This window comes from Eucyclogobius newberryi, unplaced genomic scaffold, assembly GCF_026437365.1.
Source record: "Eucyclogobius newberryi isolate DKJ021-1_F unplaced genomic scaffold, fEucNew1.0.hap1 SCAF_17, whole genome shotgun sequence".
In the NCBI taxonomy this organism is placed as follows: domain Eukaryota; kingdom Metazoa; phylum Chordata; class Actinopteri; order Gobiiformes; family Gobiidae; genus Eucyclogobius; species Eucyclogobius newberryi.
This window is the reverse complement of record NW_027315801.1, coordinates 30973854-30995711: the sequence shown is the minus strand read 5'-3', so window position 1 is coordinate 30995711 and position 21858 is coordinate 30973854. Positions and strand designations below refer to the sequence as shown.

Below are 21858 nucleotides of genomic sequence, written 5' to 3'. Positions count from 1 at the left end.
CAGGACACCATGAGCACCCCCCACAGGGCACCCCCCACAGGACACCATGAGCACCCCCCACAGGGCACCCCCCACAGGACACCATGAGCACCCCCCACAGGACACCATGAGCACCCCCCACAGGACACCATGAGCACCCCCCACCGGACACCATGAGCACCCCCCACAGGGCACCCCCCACAGGACACCATGAGCACCCCCCACAGGGCACCCCCCACAGGACACCATGAGCACCGCCCACAGGACATCATGAGCACCCCCCACAGGACACCATGAGCACCCCCCACAGGACACCAAGAGCACCCCCAACAGGACATCATGAGCACCCCCCACAGGACACCATGAGCACCCCCCACAGGGCACCCCCCACAGGACACTATGAGCACCCCCCACCGGACACCATGAGCACCCCCCACAGGGCACCCCCACAGGACACCATGAGCACCCCCCACAGGACACCATGAGCACCCCCCACAGGGCACCCCCCACAGGACACCATGAGCACCCCCCACAGGACACCATGAGCACCCCCCACAGGGCACCCCCCACAGGACACCATGAGCACCCCCCACCGGACACCATGAGCACCCCCCACAGGGCACCCCCCACAGGACACCATGAGCACCCCCCACAGGACACCATGAGCACCCCCCACAGGACACCATGAGCACCCCCCACAGGGCACCCCCCACAGGACACCATGAGCACCCCCCACAGGGCACCCCCCACAGGACACCATGAGCACCGCCCACAGGACACCATGAGCACCCCCCACAGGACATCATGAGCACCCCCCACAGGACACCATGAGCACCCCCCACAGGACACCAAGAGCACCCCCAACAGGACATCATGAGCACCCCCCACAGGACACCATGAGCACCCCCCACAGGACACCAAGAGCACCCCCAATAGGACATCATGAGCACCCCCCACAGGACACCATGAGCACCCCCCACAGGACACCAAGAGCACCCCCAATAGGACATCATGAGCACCCCCCACAGGACACCATGAGCACCCCCCACAGGACACCAAGAGCACCCCCAATAGGACATCATGAGCACCCCCCACAGGACACCATGAGCACCCCCCACACACCATGAGGGATGTGGTCGAACGCTTTCTCCAGATACACATACCACATGTGGACTGGATTGGCCACTCCCATGAACCCTTGAGTTACCCGATAGAGTATAGAGTTGGTCCAGTGTTCCAAGACAAGAATGAGATTTTTAAACAGTATTTGTAACCAAAATCTTGTTTTTTTTTGGTCATCTAATGTTTTGTGTCGGCCCTGGACACAACACCTCAGGGTTCTGCTCCTGGTGCGATGTCGGATGGTCCTCTGCTGGCCTCTTTTTTTAGTTCAAGTTCTTCAATGTCTTGTCTCTGATTTATGCACACACAAGAGTGAAGAAGACCATTTTTTTAAACTGTAAGTGGGTGTGTGAGGGACAGATTAAGACGATCAGAGTCGCAACAGAGCATAGGTAAATTAGTATAGGCCTGTGTGGGTTAAATGAAGGAGAGGAGGAAATCAGGGATTCAAGGCTACTGCTAAATTCAAGATCTATCCATTTCACACTCCACATTCATCAGAAGCCCACAGGGTGGAATAGGCACCATGTTCTGTAAATGTAGCCTACAACTGGTGTCTTTGTATTTTTATTTTTTCAAACAATATTAATTTTAGCTGCCACCCATCTGTATCAAATATTATTGGCCTATGTAATCTTGTTACGTCATCTTAAACCCAGCAATTGGTCTACTTCAATTACAAACCACAAGATGTCACTGTTGTTCAGTGCAAAAGTCTTTGAGGTTTCAGTTTGAGTGTTTGCGTGTTTGACTACAATCATGAACAGTTTACAGGCTCAGCATAAACTAAGAGAAAAAAACAAAAGAAAAGAAAAACACAACTGTTTCTTTACAATTGAAAGCCAACAATATGCAGACTACTGCGGTTAATCCGTTAACATTGAAGTATATCGTTTCCAGGATTAAGAGAGCTTCGTCATAGTGACTCATTCAAATACGCAAACTGTATTGATGCAGAAATGGATAAATACATAAGTTTGGGCGTCCCTCTGCGCGGTCCAATAATCAATGCTCTACTGGTCTGCGCACTTCGGGCACAATCCATCGCCCGCTCAATGGGCCTTGAAATCACCACTTATGTGTCCCGAGCGCCAAAACAAAAGAAACATGCGGCTCTTGCAGCGCGACTAACGGCACTTCTGGCGCTTTATCACGGCACAACACCAAAAGAATAGCGACCACTAACAAAGTCATGCAGATTCATACAATGACAATGGGCAGCCTAAAATAACGCACCATACAACTTTGAGATATTAGGCTATCCCATATAAAAGGACCAAAATATTTTTCTTTTTCATACTGCGCTCAGGCTTATGTCTTTACTCTATTGTTATGACTGTGGAGTATTATGGCACTGGTCCATTCAGAGGACAGCTGATTGCTGATGAGTCTGCCGAGCAGACAGCTCAGTGTCAAACAGTTTAAGAAGATTAACACTCCCTCACGTTTTTCTCATCATTTGCAACAATAATCCTCCACAAGAGGCTAATAATGACTTGTGCATATCCTATGGTTAGCATATACTTTCAACCAATTTAATTGTTTTATTACTTTATTTATTGAATATAAAGTTGACATATATATATATATATATATATCACACACAACACACACACACAATACACACACACACACGCACACGCACACGCACACACACACACACACACACGCACACAAACACACACACACACACACACAGACACACACAACACACACACACACACACACACAGGCTTTTATTGGCCAGGGTGAAGAAAAGTTAGTCCTCCCCTCTTAAATTATTTTTTGTTTTAAATGTTTCATGTCCTGTGGGTCAATGTTGGATTCAATTGTTAAAATCATGCTCAAGAAAAATCTATAGAACACCCCGTAACCGAAATGACTGCAATTGTCCTGGTTGATGCCATTCAAATCTTGGCTGCTCAAATCTCCAAACACCTGATTTAGTTTTAATGATATTACACCCTCAGTTGGCTGTGTCATGGTAATAATCTGGGCAGCTCCAGCTGCCTCAAGATCACATTAGCCAAGCTTTATATTGACAGCGCTGGACCTACTGAACAATGAGGCTTCAAGGATAGACAGCTTAGAGCAGCTTAGCCGATGGGCATCCTGCTGCAGGCAGGCCAATGCACCCCGGGTCCCAATGCCCTGAAGGATTGGCATCATCACTTGTGTCTTAAACCCTTCAGAGTTCCAACCCCACTATTAGCACCACCAAAGCCCTCCAAACATCAGAATTATTGTGTCGCAAGCAAGGCAATAAAACCAGGGCCAACTCCTCTCACATTGCTGCCAGGTCTGAGCTGTAAGGAGCTCAACAGCTGCTCTAGAGGGACCCTGCTGTGACTAAACTAGACTTACCTGGAAACAACATGGGCCCACTGTCTCACATTTCATTCTGTATCTTTTAATAAAGGCCTTCTTGGAAAATAAAAACATTCATACAATAGTCAACCTTATAAGTTGAGGATTCTATTTTGTCCCAAATTAAACATTTTGATCTCTGAATGCTCAGAAGAAATGATCTTACTATTGGGTTTGAATTGATGTGTTTTTGTCCGTTAGACTCATTTTAGTTGCAGACTCGCTGTGTTGCTGTATTTGCATAATGGTCACACTGGGAATCAGACAGGCCACTTGTGGGACACTTGCACCTGATCACAGACACAAAGTGGCTCTCTGCCAATCACACCTTAACCGTCTCACTCTTAATTAAGAACCTCATACAGTTTTCCAAAAGTTTATCTGGTTGTCCAACATTTTTTTGTTGATCCTGGTGGTTTATGTTCTGTCCTAAATAGTTGTTTGGATGGTAAGGGATTTTGTATGGGGGCCCACAGATTAGCGTTGTTGATTAGTGGTTGGGTGTAATCCTTTCAGCCCTTCTCTTACAGAACACCCCTGGGATAGGCCGTCTCCCTGAGGACGACAGAGTGGCAGATGGATCCTCCTCCCCCTGCTCTGCCCCCTCTCCCCGCACACCCAAAAACACAGTGCACGTCCTGGGACAAACGCTGTAAAGTATCCTGAATCTGAAACCACAGGCACCTTTGTTTAATGGCTCTCTCCCCACTTAGTGAGAATTGCCCCCGGGCCTGATTCCCCTTCTGTAGCTACATTTCTGCCCAACTGGAATTTATTCCAAATCCATTAGCCCAGAGGAAGAGAAATAAGCTGCTAACAATCTGCTCATATCACAAACTTCAAACTCAGCCTGATCTTATCTGCGTGATCAAGGGTTTTGGCTGTCATTGTGTACTAAATATTGTAACAAGGACACTTCTGTTTTTAACACGGTACAATAATGAACATTAAATGTTGTAATTCAGTCTGATTATTAAACTATACCTTCAGCCATGCAGGAATAGATTAATCTAGTCTACAAACTGAACAAATTAGATTCCATTAATTAAATAAGGTGCAAGAAAACATGCCCGTCTTCACCACTGAAATAAAAGTATAATTTACAAATTAAAAAAGGGCCCAGAAAATGTTTTTTTCAGTTTTCTGCACCTCAGATCAGCACTAAAAATACTGAAACATAAAATAAACAAGAACAGAATGTAAAAGTTTCATTAACATTATGAAATGCTCATGAACGGTTTGGTGAGAGGTAAGTGAAGTTAAATACCTATGACTCGGGTCATGAAGGGTATATGTGCGTGTGCAGAACAGGCCCTACTGTCCCCTGAGCGGCTCTGTCCGTGTGCCTGTCAGTCTCTCCCTTAGGAAACTCTGATACGACACATTCAGCTTCAATGAGTAGCAAATGGAGAGGACACGGCCAGGGTACAATCACGCCATACACACGCCAGCTAAATACTTAGTTAATCTGTTATTACCGCAGGATTGTCAAACAGACAGAAGCAAGACACATCTCAGACCAGAATTCAGAAAGTGTTTAATAGGCAATCATCTCTTCCCACAGTAAAAATCTTTTTGTTACTATTAATTGTAATTGTCAATGTTCTGTCTTGTTTATACTGGCACATGCTTCATTTAGCTTTATAGGACACTTTTTGGGCAAGACCCACAAGAGATATACACAATTTATATACCAAACTGTTCACCACAACAATATCCTAGTCCCACATCCCAAATCCCTGCATCTTTTATTAAGACAACAAGGGGCTCAGCTCTCCACGGCATCCCAGGCAACATGTGTGTATCTGTTAATGTCCATTGTGCTGGTGCAATGTTGGTGTGTGCGAGTGTGTCATGTCTTAGGAGAGGGCGACAGAAATGAAGAATAAGACAGGAACAAGGACCCATCTGTCAGCAGAGAGCACCAAACACCTCCCATCCTTCCCTTGGTCCCTGGGGACAAGAGCTAAGACAACTCACTTGAGATAGTGATTTTTGTGACCCTCTTCTATTAATGAGCTTCAAACTGGTACTTTTAACTAAAATACTTATTTTATGTATTAAATAGTAAGATACATCAGCAATAGTGATCAAAGAGAACAGTCAAAACTCTGAAAAGTTTTTAAACACATTTATGTTTGCTCAAAGTGTATAGGGCTAATTTTATGTTAAAATGTATTTTATAAACAATGTATTTTATAAACAAATTCCCAAAGGTAGAGTGTGGACTGTTTATTGTGACCTCTTCCAGTAGATTGCCCATCTATGCTACTTATAAGGGGAGAGGGGTTATTCCCTTTAGTTCGTCAGTCACTCATTTGGGAGAGTGATGAGAAAGGGAGACGGGCCGGATCTATTCCCTAAGTATGTTGCAGGTGTAGAGGAGGCCGGATCAGACTCATGGGACACAGGGGTCTCCTATACGTCTGGCTGTTAGGGCTCTGTACTTGGGGAGCTTCGGGAGCGATGGTTGGAGTGAGTTTACATGAGCGCATCTCTGGGGCCAACACGAACGCACCAAGGCCGGGGCCTATGTGTCCGCACGGCTGTGACACGACACGGCTCTGACCGACCGTCATTATGACCGTTGAGGTGGATAAATGCAGTTTTAACACATGTATTATCTTCGGGAAGCGACTGACGCGTGAGCATCCAAGCAACGGATGCCTCAACCCCCAACGCTTCCACAGAACACAGCCATCTGTTCAGCCTTGTTCAATAAATCGTTGGATAAGAGCCCGTTAATGCAAAGTTGCCTATTGCCCACGTGACCAAGTTTTATTTATCAGATTGAGCATGTTCTAAACAATCCACGTGGGCAAAGTTGAGTAAGTGGCGTGTCCCTGTCTCGGGCACAGCTGTGCGTAATCTCGCGCACAATGGGATCAATGCGGGGGCACGTGCGATTCGCGAGACCCGGCCGTCAATGGGGCAGACCCCACAATAAACCCCAACTGTGCCACAACCACTGGCGAGCGTTGATTGTGGCGAAAAATGTGTTGTGAAAACTATACAAAATGTTAATTGTTGAGATTAACAGCAAGGCAACATGTCTTTGAAACAGTAAAGAGCGTTAGAAAATTGGGGAAATAATATTTAGGCTTAATAGGCACTAGAGCCTCCATTTAGACTGAGAAACTTTACTTTTAACACGACAATTAACATAACGGGCGTCGCCCAGAAAGATTTGCTCATGAGATTTAATAATCTGAACTGCTCAAACGAGGGCTGCACGCGCGAAGTACCTGCCTCATCACTGCACTAATTAAGAGATGGCGTAGCCTACAATATGACACTGAAGATAGAAAACAAAAACACAAAAACAGTTGAATAATACACCTGCTCTGCGCTACACTGAGCTGTCAAAACTACTTAGGCGCGCACACGGACGCGCGTCTCTCCCTCAGCCAGCACTACACTGCGGGTAATTAAGTGGAAAATTCATAATCCAACCGACTAATGAAGAGATGGACAATCGATTAGGATAGTTAATAAAGCGCGAAACACAGGCCCACGTGGTAGTACTAAAACCAGAGACGGAAGCGCGCAATCACAGCAATTTAACCACAGCCTATTAAACTAATGCATCTCACATCCAGAGTGATAAGTAATAAGTAATAAGATGATGAAACGAAAACCCTACACAACACAACAAGTGAAAAAAGCCCACAAATATGTGCCACAACAAAGTATACACAACTTTATAGGCAAATGTTACAAGTGTATAAGAGGCTACTTTGTAATGCGCAATATATTTGATGCTGCTACTGTTTAGGACTGAACTTGGTCTCATACGCCCATCTCCCGTTCAGCAAGAGCAACTCTGCAAATAAAACACTGCAAGAAGTGCGCCAAGAGAACGGCCACGAGCCCGCCACGCGCGTCCAGAGGGGTCGATGGTGGGAGGGGCGCCGGAGGGAGGGGCTTACATGGCTAAATGTAAAAAGATCAGCCGGGTCGTGCCAGTTGGATGAAAGTTCCCTGCACACTGATGATGGCTGTGTAGAGGAAGAGCGACTCTGGGACACGACGCGACGAGACTAAACGCAATCCTCCAGGACCAACTGCAACTGCTGTTCAGAGAATCCTCACCATTTACAGCAAAAGAGGCACTTCAAACAGAACTGTGAGTTTACCTATTCTCTTTCCAAAATGTACCTCTTTACAAATCTCTAACACATTAACACATATTTCAGTATTTGCTAAATCAACTTTGAATTAAAAAAAAAAAAAAGTCAACATAGATCTGCCTTACAGGACAACACTTATTTTTTTTTGCTACTCTAGGCCTATTTGTCGTTAACTGCTTTTCTACAATAGCAAATCACTTAGTCGGAATTATCTTTGTTTAACGAGCAAAACACAGCCGTTTACAGGGTCATTATTTATTTATTGTAACATTTTTGGACGTTATCCTTTAGTTTTCTGTCCCAGACTGACAGCAAACAAATAAACAAGAAAGGAGTATTCAAGCAACTAACATAAGTAAAACAGTACAATTAATGTAGTTGTTTCCTCTAGCATTGTTTACACTTAGTGAGCTGTCCACACAGCAGTGCTGAAAGTATGTTAGCTTCCACAGAGCAAAAGTCTCTTTCTAAAGCTGTATGGTTCTGTTGCAGATGAACATGATGACCAAAAACTTTGATAAAACTGATGTCAGTGAGATGGTCAATTCCCTCAGCTGGTTGGAGGAGGATGGCAGCTCACAGGATGGAGATGAGAGCCCAGAGATGAGAGGGCGCCATGGCCTGACCTTAACCAGTCGAATGCACTCCTGCACTGAGCTGGGCAGTGAGGACATGGACGAGGAAGAGGAGGAGGAAGAAGAAGACGACATTGGACCAAATGGAGAAAATGCTCCCAAACGCAGGGGCCCTAAGAAAAAGAAGATGACCAAAGCAAGGCAAGAGAGGTTTCGTACACGAAGGGTCAAGGCCAACGCACGAGAGCGTTCCCGAATGCATGGGCTAAATGATGCTCTGGATAATCTGAGGCAAGTCATGCCCTGCTCCTCTAAGACTCAAAAACTGTCAAAGATTGAGACACTGCGGCTGGCCCGCAACTACATCTGGGCCCTGTCCGAGGTGCTGGAGAGCGGCCAGTCTCCAGAGAGCCATGGCTTTGTGGAGATGCTGTGCAAGGGCTTGTCCCAACCCACCAGTAACTTGGTGGCGGGTTGCCTGGGCTCCAGTCCTATGATGTTAAACAAACTGGAGGAGAAGTGTGGCCCAGGTTTGGCTGGTGTAACAGGCCAGGCTCATTCTCTCAGTTTCCCATCACCGGGCCTCCCAAGCCCCCCATATGGATCCCTGGAGGCCTCACACCTCCTCCAGATGAAAGGCTTCAAGGGGCCGGCCTACGACAACCCCTGCTCGACGGACTGCAGCAGTGGGACTCCTCCGTACGATGGGCCCCTCACTCCCCCTCTGAGCATCAGCGGTAACTTCCCCCTGAAACAGGAACCCTCTCCTCACGACTCTGACACAAACTACAGCTCTCACCCTGGACACCATGCCCACTACCTCACATCGCACCACTACCCCACGGTCAGCAGCCTGACGGTACACCAGGGACACCCACTCTTTCAGCCATCCCGCTTTGAACTGCCTCTGGATGTGGCCTTTGACTCTTTTGCTCCCTCTCATTTGGTCCCCTCTCAGATGGGCTCTATCTAAAAACAGTGTGTGACTGTCCTATTACAATTGCTAAAGGCTTGAGTCATGGTACCGGCTGCAACAAGAACTTGTAACATTCCTCTTTGAAGAGCACAAACTCAAAAAGCTCACCCTAACCTACTTGATAAAACATGCCACCCCAAATTTTATGATGTATTTATTTTTGATGTTATGAAAAATGTTTTACTTGGATTTTAAATATTTTCTGTTGTTGGAACTAATGATGAAATGACCAAATATGTTTTAAATTGAGGTTTTAAAAAGTCACTCTCTTTAACCAGACTTGGAACCTGGAGACATTGTTCCATTAACCAGAACCAGAGCAATGCATTTATTTATATCTGTATTTAATATTTATTTTGATACTTGTTCTTTTTATATTTCTCACAACACATGTTTTGTTTTTCTGTTTACTCGGTGTCTGTCGTCACTCACACTTGGACTGTATTTAAATTATTTATTTGAAGTCTTTCAGGTTCTTTATTCAATTGGTGTTGCAGATTTTGTAAATACTGTTGTAAATATTTTGCAGTTTCGCACTTAATTGAATAAATATTCTTATATGATATGTTATTTCAATAGTACAATGAAGTCTCCCTCTATTATTTTACAATGAAAAGTTGACACTTGGTTTAGGACAATTATACCGCGAAATAAATTAATCCTATGAGGTATCAATTTGATCAACGCAAACTTGTTTGTATTTAACTTTGTCACAATCCAATAATAAAATAATCCTAGAAGTAGCTAAATAGAAACCCTTTTTGTAAATAGGTTCAGTCATAATAATAAAGAAGAAGTGACAACAAAAGAATGAACACGCCAATAGTCGCTTCATACTGTGTGTATTAAGATGCAGTGTTTCCCAGGTCAGAAGGCTGCAAAGGACCATGGGAAAATTGCTGCGCAAAACAGGTGAATTTGTCAGAAGCTTTTTTGAGTCCTCATCGTTGCGCTCGCTCCCACATGGCCCACTTTCCCACCTCGTTCATGCCAAATCACTGTAGGGCAAAAACTCATTAACACATCAATCTTTAAAAACAGAGCCTTTTCTTACATTTACATCATAATTATTTGCACGCTGTATAATTGAAAGCTCAAAAACTACAGAAACTGGCACCGATCCAATGACATTTATATCATACGAGTGATTTAAGTTTCTGTCTTGACTTCTATAATGATGTTTATGGACATAATGGCTCTTGATGCGGACAAAAGAATGAGGCAGAAGAGTTGAGAGAATAAGTGCTATAAGCGCCAACCGGGGTGAGCAAGTGTGTTTATCAGTCGGGTCTTTCAGCCCATTGTACAAAGGGAAGTCTAAGCCTCTAGAAGGATGCAGAGAGTGGACACCCCACCTCTTGAGCTACCTCTCTAAAGGTTTGTCATTTCCAGTCCTACACGGGCGCAGAAAGGCTGCATGCTGGAGAAAAAGGGAACGATTGTTAGACCGGGCGCCACTGGTCCATTGTATATCCAGCCTGTTCTTTCTCTTGACCTGTGACCCATATTGTTGCATGGGTTGGAGTTGTCGGGAGGCGGGAGTTGGTGCAGGCAGCTGGGGGAGCGGGAGGGGCTGACGGACAGCTGGGCCAATTTGAGGCAAAGGGAGAAGGAGCGGTATGTGAGAGTTTGAGTGCAAAATGAGAGCAAAGAGTAGGAGAGTTAGGGCATGTGTGACAGAGAAGAGGAGTCAGAGGGCAACAGGGGTGACAAGTGTCTGCTCCCAATTCAGAAATCTGTCCTCTCATGAGTGTCAGTCAGGGCCAAGGAGGAGCAGCACATAGCTTTACATAACAGGCCGGCAAAAGAGCTGAGACAGCAAATGAGACTTTTTGATCATCATTTCATTAACGGAATCACTCTAAATACTTTTATAAAATTCAAACAGAGACAGACAATGGATTCTTTCATGGCAACAGGCCCCATTTGTCTATATGAGGAAAGAGAAACCCTGAAAATATTCAACTAATTATTTAAAACGTTTTTGCTGTCAGGCTGGTTGTAATAATATGTTTTAAATAATAGTGGTGTACAAATAGTACATTAGCAAATTAAACACAATTTTGATGAGATCAAAAGGAATATTTAAAATGATAACTATTGTGTGCAGTAATAATAACGCTTGTGAATGATCCGAATATTTTTTTTTAGAGCCAAAAGCCAACAGCGCAGGTGGCCCTCATCGCTGCCATTTAGACCAAGGCGTGTGTGGGCCCTATTGGGAAAGTACCACATGCTCTGGGACAGGGTAGTGACTGTGGGGCAGGCAGCAGAGCTCGACCTGTGGCTCAGAGCCCCAGGGGTCAGGGGTCATGTCACAGATGAGCTCACAGCGGGACATGGTTGCACTTCAAATCTGATCCCCAAACTTCCTGTGTGCCCCGTGGATGCGCACCAGCAACAAGCCACCGGATCACTTTCACTCACTGATCTGTGCGTTTGCCCCTCCACTTACTGGAAAATGAACAAGAAACAAATCACAAGGTAAAATGTAGGACAACAGGAAACAATTCAGCTTTCAAAACTGAGAAAGTAAAAATTAAATATATCCCTAAATCACTTTTTACAAAGGGAAACTTTCAAAAAAAAAAAGTTTCTCATTCCTTTTCTGGTTTATTGAGCTTAGCAGAAGTGCCAGGTGTAAAATACATTTCGCTATATTTAAAACAGAATGTTTTATATTTAAAACAGAATGTTTTAAAAGGATGCATGGCAGAATGAAATAAATGTGTCCCAGATTCCCCTTGATTCTCTCGCATGCTTGTATTTTAGTTTCTGTGCACAGCGCTCTTAATCCACTGACCAAACAAGAGTGGCTCTCGCTAAAATGAAAAGGTCCTGATCCATAGGAGTGAGATGGAGGGATAAAGCATTGTGATTAAGATTGTATTAATGGGGCCATAGGAGGCTGGAAGGCTTTAATCAGTGTCTGTGAGGCACTAATCCTGCTGCCTTTAAGCTGAGGCCCTGAACAGTGATCCCCTTCGCCACTCAGGACCCTCCACACATGCGCAAATATCACGCCTCTGTCGGGAGTGCCCAGGTTGAGAGGTGGAGCACACTACAACTGAGACAGCCCAGACTTAGAGGAGCAGCTGGTGAAAGAATGACCCGTGAGATGGATGGAGAGAAATTTGGGTAAAGAGAAATAAAAGATGGTGGGGCTGGTGTGATGACACAATGGACTGGAGCTGGAGGTCACAATGGGAGCTTGTCAAGCAATTAAATACAGTATAGGCAAACGCAATTTAGCCTTCTCACCTCAATGCCCACGTTGTATGCTCCAAAACTAATTTTTGAGTGAATTCAACTCACACATTTTATAGTCTAGTTTGAGATTCTGGATGAAGTAAAAGCAAAGGGCTGTTCAGTGGCCTCGTTGCTTATGCAAGAGGGTTTAAAAAGGTGACATTGTGTGCAGGAGCATGAGGGGTGGAGTGTCTCCTCCCCAAATTCTGTGTGAGTATTAGGCTGCAGGAGTTAAAGAGCTTCTAATGGGATGTGGATGCTGTCGTGTTTACCCTGGCCCCCCTCTGCACGCCCACTGCTTTGTGGAAGTTGCTGAGCTTTGGGACTCCACAATAGGCCGAGTGTAGGGACAGATGGAGGTCCCTTTTTGGGAGAAAGGCACAAAAAACAGCCAAGGTAGGAGGGTTGTGGTCTGAGGCATAAGCAGCATCACGCACTGGTGCCAGGAACGTGGGAGAACATGAAATGTGGAGGAGGGAGAGGGCCAAATGAAAGGGGACTTAGGTTTGGAGCTAATTATAATTCAACAAGAGTGTAACTCACAGTGTTGTCCCTTTGCTCGGGTAATCTGTCAGCACAGAGACGGGATCTAGCTTCATTCACATGGACTTGGTTTAAGAAAAAAATACTCTAAACAGTATGCGTGTGTCAGCTGCCCTGTGCCAACCCTAATCACATCTAATATTGTCACTCAGAAAAGCACAGTAGCATAAAGTAAAACATATATTAAAACACTGTCGATTTTAAGTAATAAACACACTTTTTATTTCAAATGATGAGGCCCAAGAAAGAGGTAAAACTAAGTTTACAATTGAAAAATAGTCTTTTGTTTCCAAAAATGTCAGTAAATCCTTCTTTTAAACAGTTTGGAGCCTGCAAATACTGCTGATGGTCAATTTGTGCAATCAAATAATGAATCATCAAACTAGGTAATGATTACCATACTTTAAGATGTACCGGTAATAGTTGAACATTTGGATCAATACAATCCCTTCAGTAACTGTGCCGTTTCACTTCAAACAATATCATAATGCAGCAAATCCAAGACCTTTATACTGTTGAACACAGAAATGATTTGTGTTGTTTACAAAGGGTTAAAGCGGGTCACCCGGGCTGATGTCATTTATTTGGGCCTGTATTTGGGTCTCCTGTGATAGATGCTGATGAGGGATATAAGAGGGGCTGGAGGAGGCAGAGGGAGGTACCAGCGCAGCAGCAACAGATGGGGCCGGATGGATGAGAGCTCAGGTTGTAAACTTTCTGTTGGTAACATCTGTCAGTTTGGCCATCTGCTCTCTCACTGTTTAGTTTTAGACCAAATTCATTAATAATAAAACTCCAATAAAGGCCAATTCGGTAAATCCTGAGCCTCTGTTCATCAATGGGATCAAAAAAGATTTAACTCTGTATAAAACTATTAGCTTCATCACGAGTTTAATTAGATTTAGGGGTTTATACGTATACAGCCATGTTAATAGGGGGGGCATACGCACATTGCTCCACCTCAAATCGGATCCAATCAAATTATTACTGTAGCTGTAGCACCATTCCCACAGTTAAGCCGTCCTTCACATCTGTGCCATTGAGACTGAGTCGCACCAAGCAAACTGCCTTTTTGCCGAGCTAAGACAAATGGATTGTCAACGGATAAGCATTTAAACCTTGTTACAGCAATTACTGTAAATAACATTAGTTTCAAATCAATGGAATATAATTCAATTATAGCATGAACTGTAGTAATTCAATACAAATGAAGTACTTTTAGTATAGAATAACTGGTGACCGTATAATATAACGATTGTTTTGAGCCACTTCTGCTTCTTCAGAGAACATGGATGTGCCTGAATAATGAGTATTATTCCATCTTTATTTTTTGTGTGCATTGGGGTTTTAACAGTAAAACAAACTATAAGAAATAATTTGGCTGAACTCATGGATTTGGGCTTCCGGTTAAAAGTGACATTTACTTTTTAGCATTCGAAAGACAGAATATTTAATTTTGAATTTGCTGTCCCAATTTGTTATCAGTCAAACACCCATGAATTGAAGGAGAATTCAACTTTGAAGGGGGATGCGATGCAATTATCGAATAAAAGTCATAGAAAGTGCATTTAGAATGTATTCAAAGTCCTTAACTTTTTTCACTATTTTGTTACATCACAGCCTGACCAAAAAATGATTAAAATCATTATTTTCTTCAAAATTCTACAAAACAATAACTTTGAAAGAAGGTTGGACTTATTTGCAAATGTATTTTAAAAAAAAATCAAATGGCACATGGACATATAGATACAAGCTAAATTTAGCTTAGGTACATTTTCCACTGATCATCCTTGAGATACTTCTACAACTTTAGTCCACCTGTGGTAAATTCAGTTTATTGGATATGTCTGTGCACAGTCCCACAGGAAACAGTGTCAAAGCACAAACCATGAAGTCCACAAAATGGTCTGTACATCTCCCAGACGGGGTTGTATCAAGGCACGGATCTGGGGAAGGGGAATTTCTGCAGCATTTGGAACCACCAAGACTCTTCCTAGCGCTGGCTGCCCGGCCAAACTGAGCAATCAGGGGAGAAAGGCCTTAAGTCAGGGAGGTGACCAAGAACCTGATGGTCACTCTGACAGACCATGTCTCTGGAGAGGAGAACCTTCCAAAAGAACAACCCTCTCTGCAGCACTCCCAACAATCGGGCCAGATGGAAGCCACTCATCAGTAAAAGGCACGTGACAGCCGCCTGGAGTTTGTAAAAGGGCCCCTGAAGGACTAGCACCATTGCTACAGTGAAGCATGATGGCAGAATCATGCTGTGAGGATGATTTCAGCGGCAGGAACTGGGAGACTAGTCAGAATCAACAGAAAGATGAATGCAGCTGTGCAGAGAGACGTTCTTGATGAAAACCTGCTCCAAAGCGCTCTGAACCTCAGGCTGGGGCAAAGGTTCATTTTCCAAAACACAATGACCCTAAACAAACCCTAGGTTTAGTGAGCTTATAGAATCATACTCAAAGACTTGAGGCTGTAGTTAGTGCCAAAGGTACTTCAACAAAGTTTGGAGCAAAGGATGAATATTTGTTTATTAAGTGCTTTTTTTTTAAAAGATTTTAATACATTATTATTTAATACAAAATTTAAATTGTATTTCTTTCACGTTGTCATTATGGGGGATTGTTTGTATGCAAATAATGAATTTAATACATTTTGGAATATAGCTGTAAGATAAACAAAATGTGATGCACTTTTGCGAATCATTTCTGTATGTCCTAATATATATATATATATATATATATACTCAGCGTCTTTGGGTCACTGAAAAGCGCTATATAAATAAAAGTTATTATTATATACATATAAATGTATAGTTTTCCCCCCCATCACCTAAAACAAATATTTAAAGTACAAGAGAAAGAGAAAAACAAAACTACAGTTTCATTACAAATGTTACATCCCCTGCAAGGATTTTGACCTTTCCAACTAAAAATATTCACTCAATTTGCTCCGTAGTGAGCGGATAAAAGAATTATGCAGCCGATCTGGGCCCAGTGGCCCGAGTGTTACATTAGACGTTAATCCAAAACAGAAAGAAGTTGGAGAAGGGATAGCATCTTTAATCCTGTGCTCCATCTAGCAATTTGGAAATTAATTTAAACTAAAATGCAGCATCCCCTGTAAGCAACTGAAACTGCAAAATAAATTTTATCCCATTTAGTTTTGATGGGGAGTAAATACACTTTCTAGCGGTTGGGACTTGCTTGTGTCTAAGTAAAATATACTTTATCACATTTCATTGAAAGTTTAAAAAAAAAAAAAAATCCTGAACAAAAGTGTTAAAATTTGCAAATTCTTTCCTTCATTCATTCATGGATTAGATTTAAAAAGTACTATTACTCAAATCTCTGCTTCATGTGCCTAGTGAGCTTTTCTTCTCCTGCTTTGTATTTCTTGTTGGCAACTTCTGCCCATTGTTTACTTCATTTCTTTGAGTGGGCAAAACGTCTTGCCCAGCATTTTCTAAACTTGAGCTGGATTCAGACGGGGTTGGGCGAGTGTCCTGGGGAGCTCTGCAGTGCGCAGGCCCACCTATATGTGACAGATGTTACTGGGGCAACAGTTGGTATTGAATGGGAGGGGCTTCAGGCCATCTGTCCAGGGTCAAGGTTTGAAAAGGGGTGGTGGAGATGGTGGCACGTTCAGGCAAATGGTAAGTATTTTGCAAGAAAAGGAAATACATCTCACAGTGTAATGTTGGTCCATGTGGGCTTTCACTTACAGCCAGTGACATGGTTTGGCCTGGAGTGTAAGGCCAACAAGACATGTGCACCCTCTTGTGGCGAAATGTACCACTACTACAATGTGGATTGTATATACAGCAGAACTTTAATATTACATATTCAATTAGATAAAAAATGAAATTAAAAATTAAAAATCACAAAGATGCCAGCTGTGACTTTAGAGACTCCAGTTTATGGCCGATCTCATCACGGAAAAATGCCATCTTTGTGTGACAAACTTTTCTCTGGAGGAAAGAAAAGCACAGCATTGGTCATCATGTTTAAGATAAATTAAATACTCAAGATACTTACAAAATAGACTTTAAGGCGGTCCTTCTCCATGTGACAGTATTCAGCCACAGTCAGCTCTGTGAAGTCCTTATTCAAATTTAAAAAGCAGCAGTTTGGAGATCGTTTCATGTGTTCGAACCTGCACACAAAATTAAAACATGTTTTGATTACATTTTGCAATCTTTCAAAGTTTGGAACCTTCTGTATGTTAACATTTGGTACTTTTAGAGTCATGTGCTATGTGACTAATAGGAGTGTGCATGTTAAGAACCCGACCACAAACATTGTGGCATTAAACACAAGACACTAGATTTGACGGCTTTGGTTGAGTCAAAATACATAATTTGGAAATCCTGCATCTATGTTTTCCCAAATCCAATGCAACATTGAATTGTTCATTGATTATTGTTAGGTTTTAGTAAGTTGCTTTTCTAAAAGAAGCCTATTGAATTCATAGGCATGATGAGACAGTATGACTGGAAAAAAGCTGTCCAATATGACTTGCTAAATCCATGGGATGTTCAGCGGTTCCAAAAATGTCAAGTTTGGCATTTGTAAACGGTCCTGGATTAAAAGATTGAGTGTCATAACTTTCATTCTTTAAAAAAAAGTGTTTGACACAAAAAACTGTCTGTTTAATGCCAACAACACAATCTGAGGCTGTTAATTTAAATATTTTCCTTCCAGGTGCTGCGTTTGATTGCTCTGCTTGTTGTTCCTTAGCTCCATGCAATTGTAACATAGTAAAACACTTCACCAGGGGTCATTGTCTGGCTCCCAGCAGTCCAGCTCAATCAGACAGAAGAAACAACACACAACATCCGGCTCATTCTCACCAGGGCAGTGGACAAAGCCTGCCTTGGCCATCTACAATCAAATAAACAGTCATTTAGTAACATTTTAATAATACATACATGTCAAACTTGAGGCAGTAGTGTCAAAAAGTGGATGCAAGTAAAAGTTAACCCATGTTGGCATTCAGAGTTGAGCTTGTACATAGTATTAGTCATCAGAGACTTGTCATCAGCCAATACATCACGACTGGACAAGAGTGCAGGCTTTTTACTGAGGATACTTGAGCCAGTGTAACAGAACCTGGCACCTGCTTAGGCGTAAATCACACACGGTCACTGACTTTGATGAAGTGCTGTGGAAATTACTGCTGTGTAAACAAGCCTGGGTTCTGGGGTCATCATTTCTTAAGCAAATGTAATGTTTATAGGTGATAAATAGAAGGCTGTAAAATGATCGAGTTATGTTTGGTATTTGAAATCATCAAAACGTCCTTCTTCTACTTCCACTTCAACAGAAGATTGCATTTGACTGCAACCAATACACGTTTAGTGGAGTGTAGTGTACAGGGCAGGTGCAGTGAGCAGGGCAGGTGCAGTGAGCAGGGCAGGTGCAGTGAGCAGGGCAGGTGCAGTGAGCAGGGCAGGTGCAGCGAGCAGGGCAGGTGCAGTGAGCAGGTTGTGTACTGCACCACTACTACTTCAACATTGTGGCTTGAAAACATTAAGATTGAAGTAAATACATTTAAATGCCAGAAAAAACATGAATGTCATCAAAGAGACACAGATTACGTCATGTAGATAATAACAATAAAAGCAGAACAATGGAATCTACCTTCTCAGGTGTACAGTTGCATCCTTCTCGAAATGGCCACCCAGAAAAGCTCTGTTGGCGAATGTCATCAGAATACATTTGTTCATAAGAGAGAAATCTCGATGACCAAACATCTATTGATGTCATATCAAATAATTTTGCACGTGCTGATGAAAAGTGGGTAGAAACTCAATATGAGGTCGCACAAGTTAAAGCCAAGACAACAGCGACGCAGTTACTTCAGAGAAAAGGCCAATCAGAGTCATAATGATCAGAGCACCTGTGTGCGCCACACGCGCGTGTGCGCCGCGCGTGTGCGCCCTCAGCGCAAGGAACGTTACCCCACACCGCCCTCTGCTGGGCAGGACAATCATTCTGAACAGGCAATATTCCTGTCATGGCGTCCTGTTTTAAGCAAATATTTATGTTTCTTTTTCAGAACTAGTTGGCCATGCTCGTTTCAACAGATTTCCACAATGCTTTTATTTTAATAGATCCATGGTCGAAGGAGGTAAGGTCATCTAGAGTCAATAGTTTTGTTAAACTGACTATAAAACACAACAGCTTGGTTGTCAATTGTTGGCTTACCTATTTTCCTTTTGAATAATGGAGCCCATCAAAGGTTTAATCTGTTATTATAAGCGTTAAACTTAAACTCTGCATGTCTGACTGACGGTGCAGTTGGTCATCTTCCATGTTCTGGCAGTGTAACTTTATCCCTCAGGCGTCAAATCTGTCAAATGTGCTTACAACCGCAACACTCATACCACTCACTGACCCTCATGTCTAGTACATTCAGAAGTCTGTTTACACCGTACCTAATATGTAGTGTATTTATGTTTGGAGCAGCTCCTGTCTCCCGGATGCTGTGGTGGACCTCTGGTTTTGCGGTCCTGGATTGAGCTGGACAACTGCTCCATAGGTGTTGACAGGTCCTGGTCTAAATGTGCTGTATGGTGAGTGGCTGCCTCCTGCACACTGTCGAGTCACATCTACCTCACACTTTCCACACTTCTGTGCCACTGTTGTCTCTTCACATTTTTCCATACATTGAGTACGTTCACAGTTTTTCTCAATGTCCGGTGCTATTGGCAATTATTTCTAACTTTTTATAGTTTCTCACATTTTGTATATTTAGGATGACATTATAATTGCTATTAAAATGAATTGGAGTAGGGACTAAAAGAAGGCAATGCTTTTAGCTCGGAGCGGATCCATGTTTAACCACAATTCATTTCTCATGCTGTTGGCTCCTTTTTGCATAGCTCCTCTGCTCTTCTTACCTCCATTGACATATGATTCCTGTCTGCTCTAAGACCCCACTGCTTCTGCCTATGGCTCATTGCCTTCAGACACAATTGACCTTACATTCACCGAAGCCTAGTCAGGTTTGCATTTGCCCTAACTTTTCACACCGGCCTGTAACTGAGGGAGGAGAGCAGCGAGGTGCATGGGAGGTGTACCGGGCGCTTACTACATGTCCCTATTTTGGCACTGGGATTTACATCTATGTTGGAGAAGGAGGAAACTGATACTTTGAAATCCAATTTTTGTGACCGTTTTAAAGGAGTTCCCAGTGAAGATACACAGAGCTGGGAATTGGACATAGCAAAGTTCAATGTGGACAACAGGTAGGACCCGGACATTGTGCAGCATGTTATATTATTAACCTGTGTGTGCATAATCCAGCATGTTTGGGTTGGTGTAAGGCTAAAACAGTCAAGGCCCTATGGTAGTGATCCAGCTTACACACTTTGGTATACCATGATCTCCACCAATGTGTGAACAGTACGTCTGCCTGCCATGCTCATAATCTGTGCAATAACTATGGTAAAAAGTAATAAACAAAAATGTATAACTGAGGTTTTATGGTGAGAATGCACTTTCATATTTATATTTTATTGGACATATGTTGTGGCGGCACAGTTGTAAAAAGGGTTAAAACTGTTTTTATATTTGTATAATTTAATAATTTTAACATCCAGTTTGCGAGCAGTGGAATAATTAACACTGTTGAGACAAGTATTTTTACCTTTGGAGTTGAGCCATGTAAATCATTCAGAGTTGATAAATGTCAAAGATTACGATCTGCTGAAAATATAATTGCTTAAATTGCGACATTTCTAGTCTTTGTGTTGCTTAATAGCATGTAGGAATGTCTGAGCTTGGAGTATTTAGTCTAGTGGGCAGGCAAGCAGAAATTGTAGTGAAGTTTGAACAAGCACGAGCAACAAGCAGCAGAAGGGCGATGGTGGTTGTACAGAAAGACATCCTGTGCTATGATACTGCTGCTAAAATGGCAGAGAAGTGTGAGAATGTGACAGTCAATATCAACATTCTGCATCAGCAGGCGCGCCTCCCGACCACATGCACCTGAACTCTTACACCCGTGTCACTGGCAAAGTGAAGCTCTGAAAGATGAAGAACAAATAGTACCGGTACGTTTGTTTTTGAACACATGATTCAACTTAAAGCTGTGGGTGCCTCATTTTCACAAAACAAAAACTATTCCCCAGCTCTAACAATTGTTAATATCCACAAGCATCATTTTCAACTGTGGGCTCATCTTTAGAACAACAAAGTGAAATTTGTGAAGATCACGGCTTTCAGCTCATTAAACATTTAAAAAATAATACTAGATAAAATAATAAAATATGTATTATTAGATCCAGGCAGCATGCAGTGGTCTCATTTTTCTTTTTTTAATATACTCTTCGAGGAAAACAGAAAAAAATACAAATTTACCAAAAGTTAAATGCACCCCAACTTTAATTAGATTCCAATAGTTTCCACTAGTGATTGAATTGCAGCTGTACCTGATTTTCAAACCACAAAAGGAGGAAATGTATACGTAGTTCCTAACTCTAGTATTCAGCTGTGTGATTTTGTCTGGACATAACTTTAGAACAGCCAATCCAGCTTTATCCAATGTGTCATATCCATGAGTTCCAGAATGATGAGAAATTAACGTTTTTGTTGTTAATGTTGTTGTTATTATAATGATGAACTATTTTAAACTAAATATTAATTAGTTTTGAATGGAAAAAAGTCCTTAAAATGTAGCATATAACAACAAAGTGAAACCGAAGCACACAATGTCACAATGTGAGGGAATATGAGGGAATAAATACTGTGAGCCCCCCACAATATTGCAATCCTGCCAACCTTGAGATCACGTACCATAATAGAACCGCACCATCAGATTTAAACATTGTCTTACATTATATTTGTTAAACTTGCGGGGGGATTTTTCTATTTTGTTTTTGTTTCTTTTACATTTTAGGTAGAGTTTA

General features: G+C 42.7%; 3 protein-coding genes across 4 annotated transcripts in view; 2 read left to right on the top strand and 1 right to left on the bottom strand.

Moving 5' to 3' along the window:
• Positions 1–7416: 7416 nt before the first annotated feature.
• neurod4 (neuronal differentiation 4) lies at positions 7417–9733 on the top strand. Its single transcript, XM_072449964.1, has 2 exons — positions 7417–7594; positions 8091–9733. Exon 2 carries the CDS (start codon positions 8091–8093, stop codon positions 9144–9146), a length of 1056 nt encoding a protein of 351 aa, XP_072306065.1. The 5' UTR covers positions 7417–7594; the 3' UTR covers positions 9147–9733.
• A 7023-nt stretch (positions 9734–16756) lies between these two features.
• On the bottom strand, positions 16757–18829 carry birc5b (baculoviral IAP repeat containing 5b). Its single transcript, XM_072448580.1, has 4 exons — positions 18587–18829; positions 17718–17827; positions 16982–17099; positions 16757–16914 (listed from the first exon to the last, which is right to left on the bottom strand). Exons 1-4 carry the CDS (start codon positions 18710–18712, stop codon positions 16825–16827), a joined length of 444 nt encoding a protein of 147 aa, XP_072304681.1. The 5' UTR covers positions 18713–18829; the 3' UTR covers positions 16757–16824.
• Positions 18830–19387: 558 nt separating this feature from the next.
• znf385a (zinc finger protein 385A) overlaps positions 19388–21858 on the top strand; it is a 68202-nt gene continuing 65731 nt past the window's right edge. The window contains exon 1 of one of the 2 annotated variants that reach the window (XM_072449962.1): positions 19388–19521. Coding sequence is in view for 1 of the 2 variants with exons in the window: in XM_072449960.1 (XP_072306061.1) it covers positions 20184–20196 (13 nt within the window). In the remaining variant the exon portion in view is untranslated. Of the gene's footprint in view, positions 19522–19974; positions 20197–21858 lie in introns of those variants that run through there. The other variant, XM_072449960.1, reaches the window with a different exon arrangement.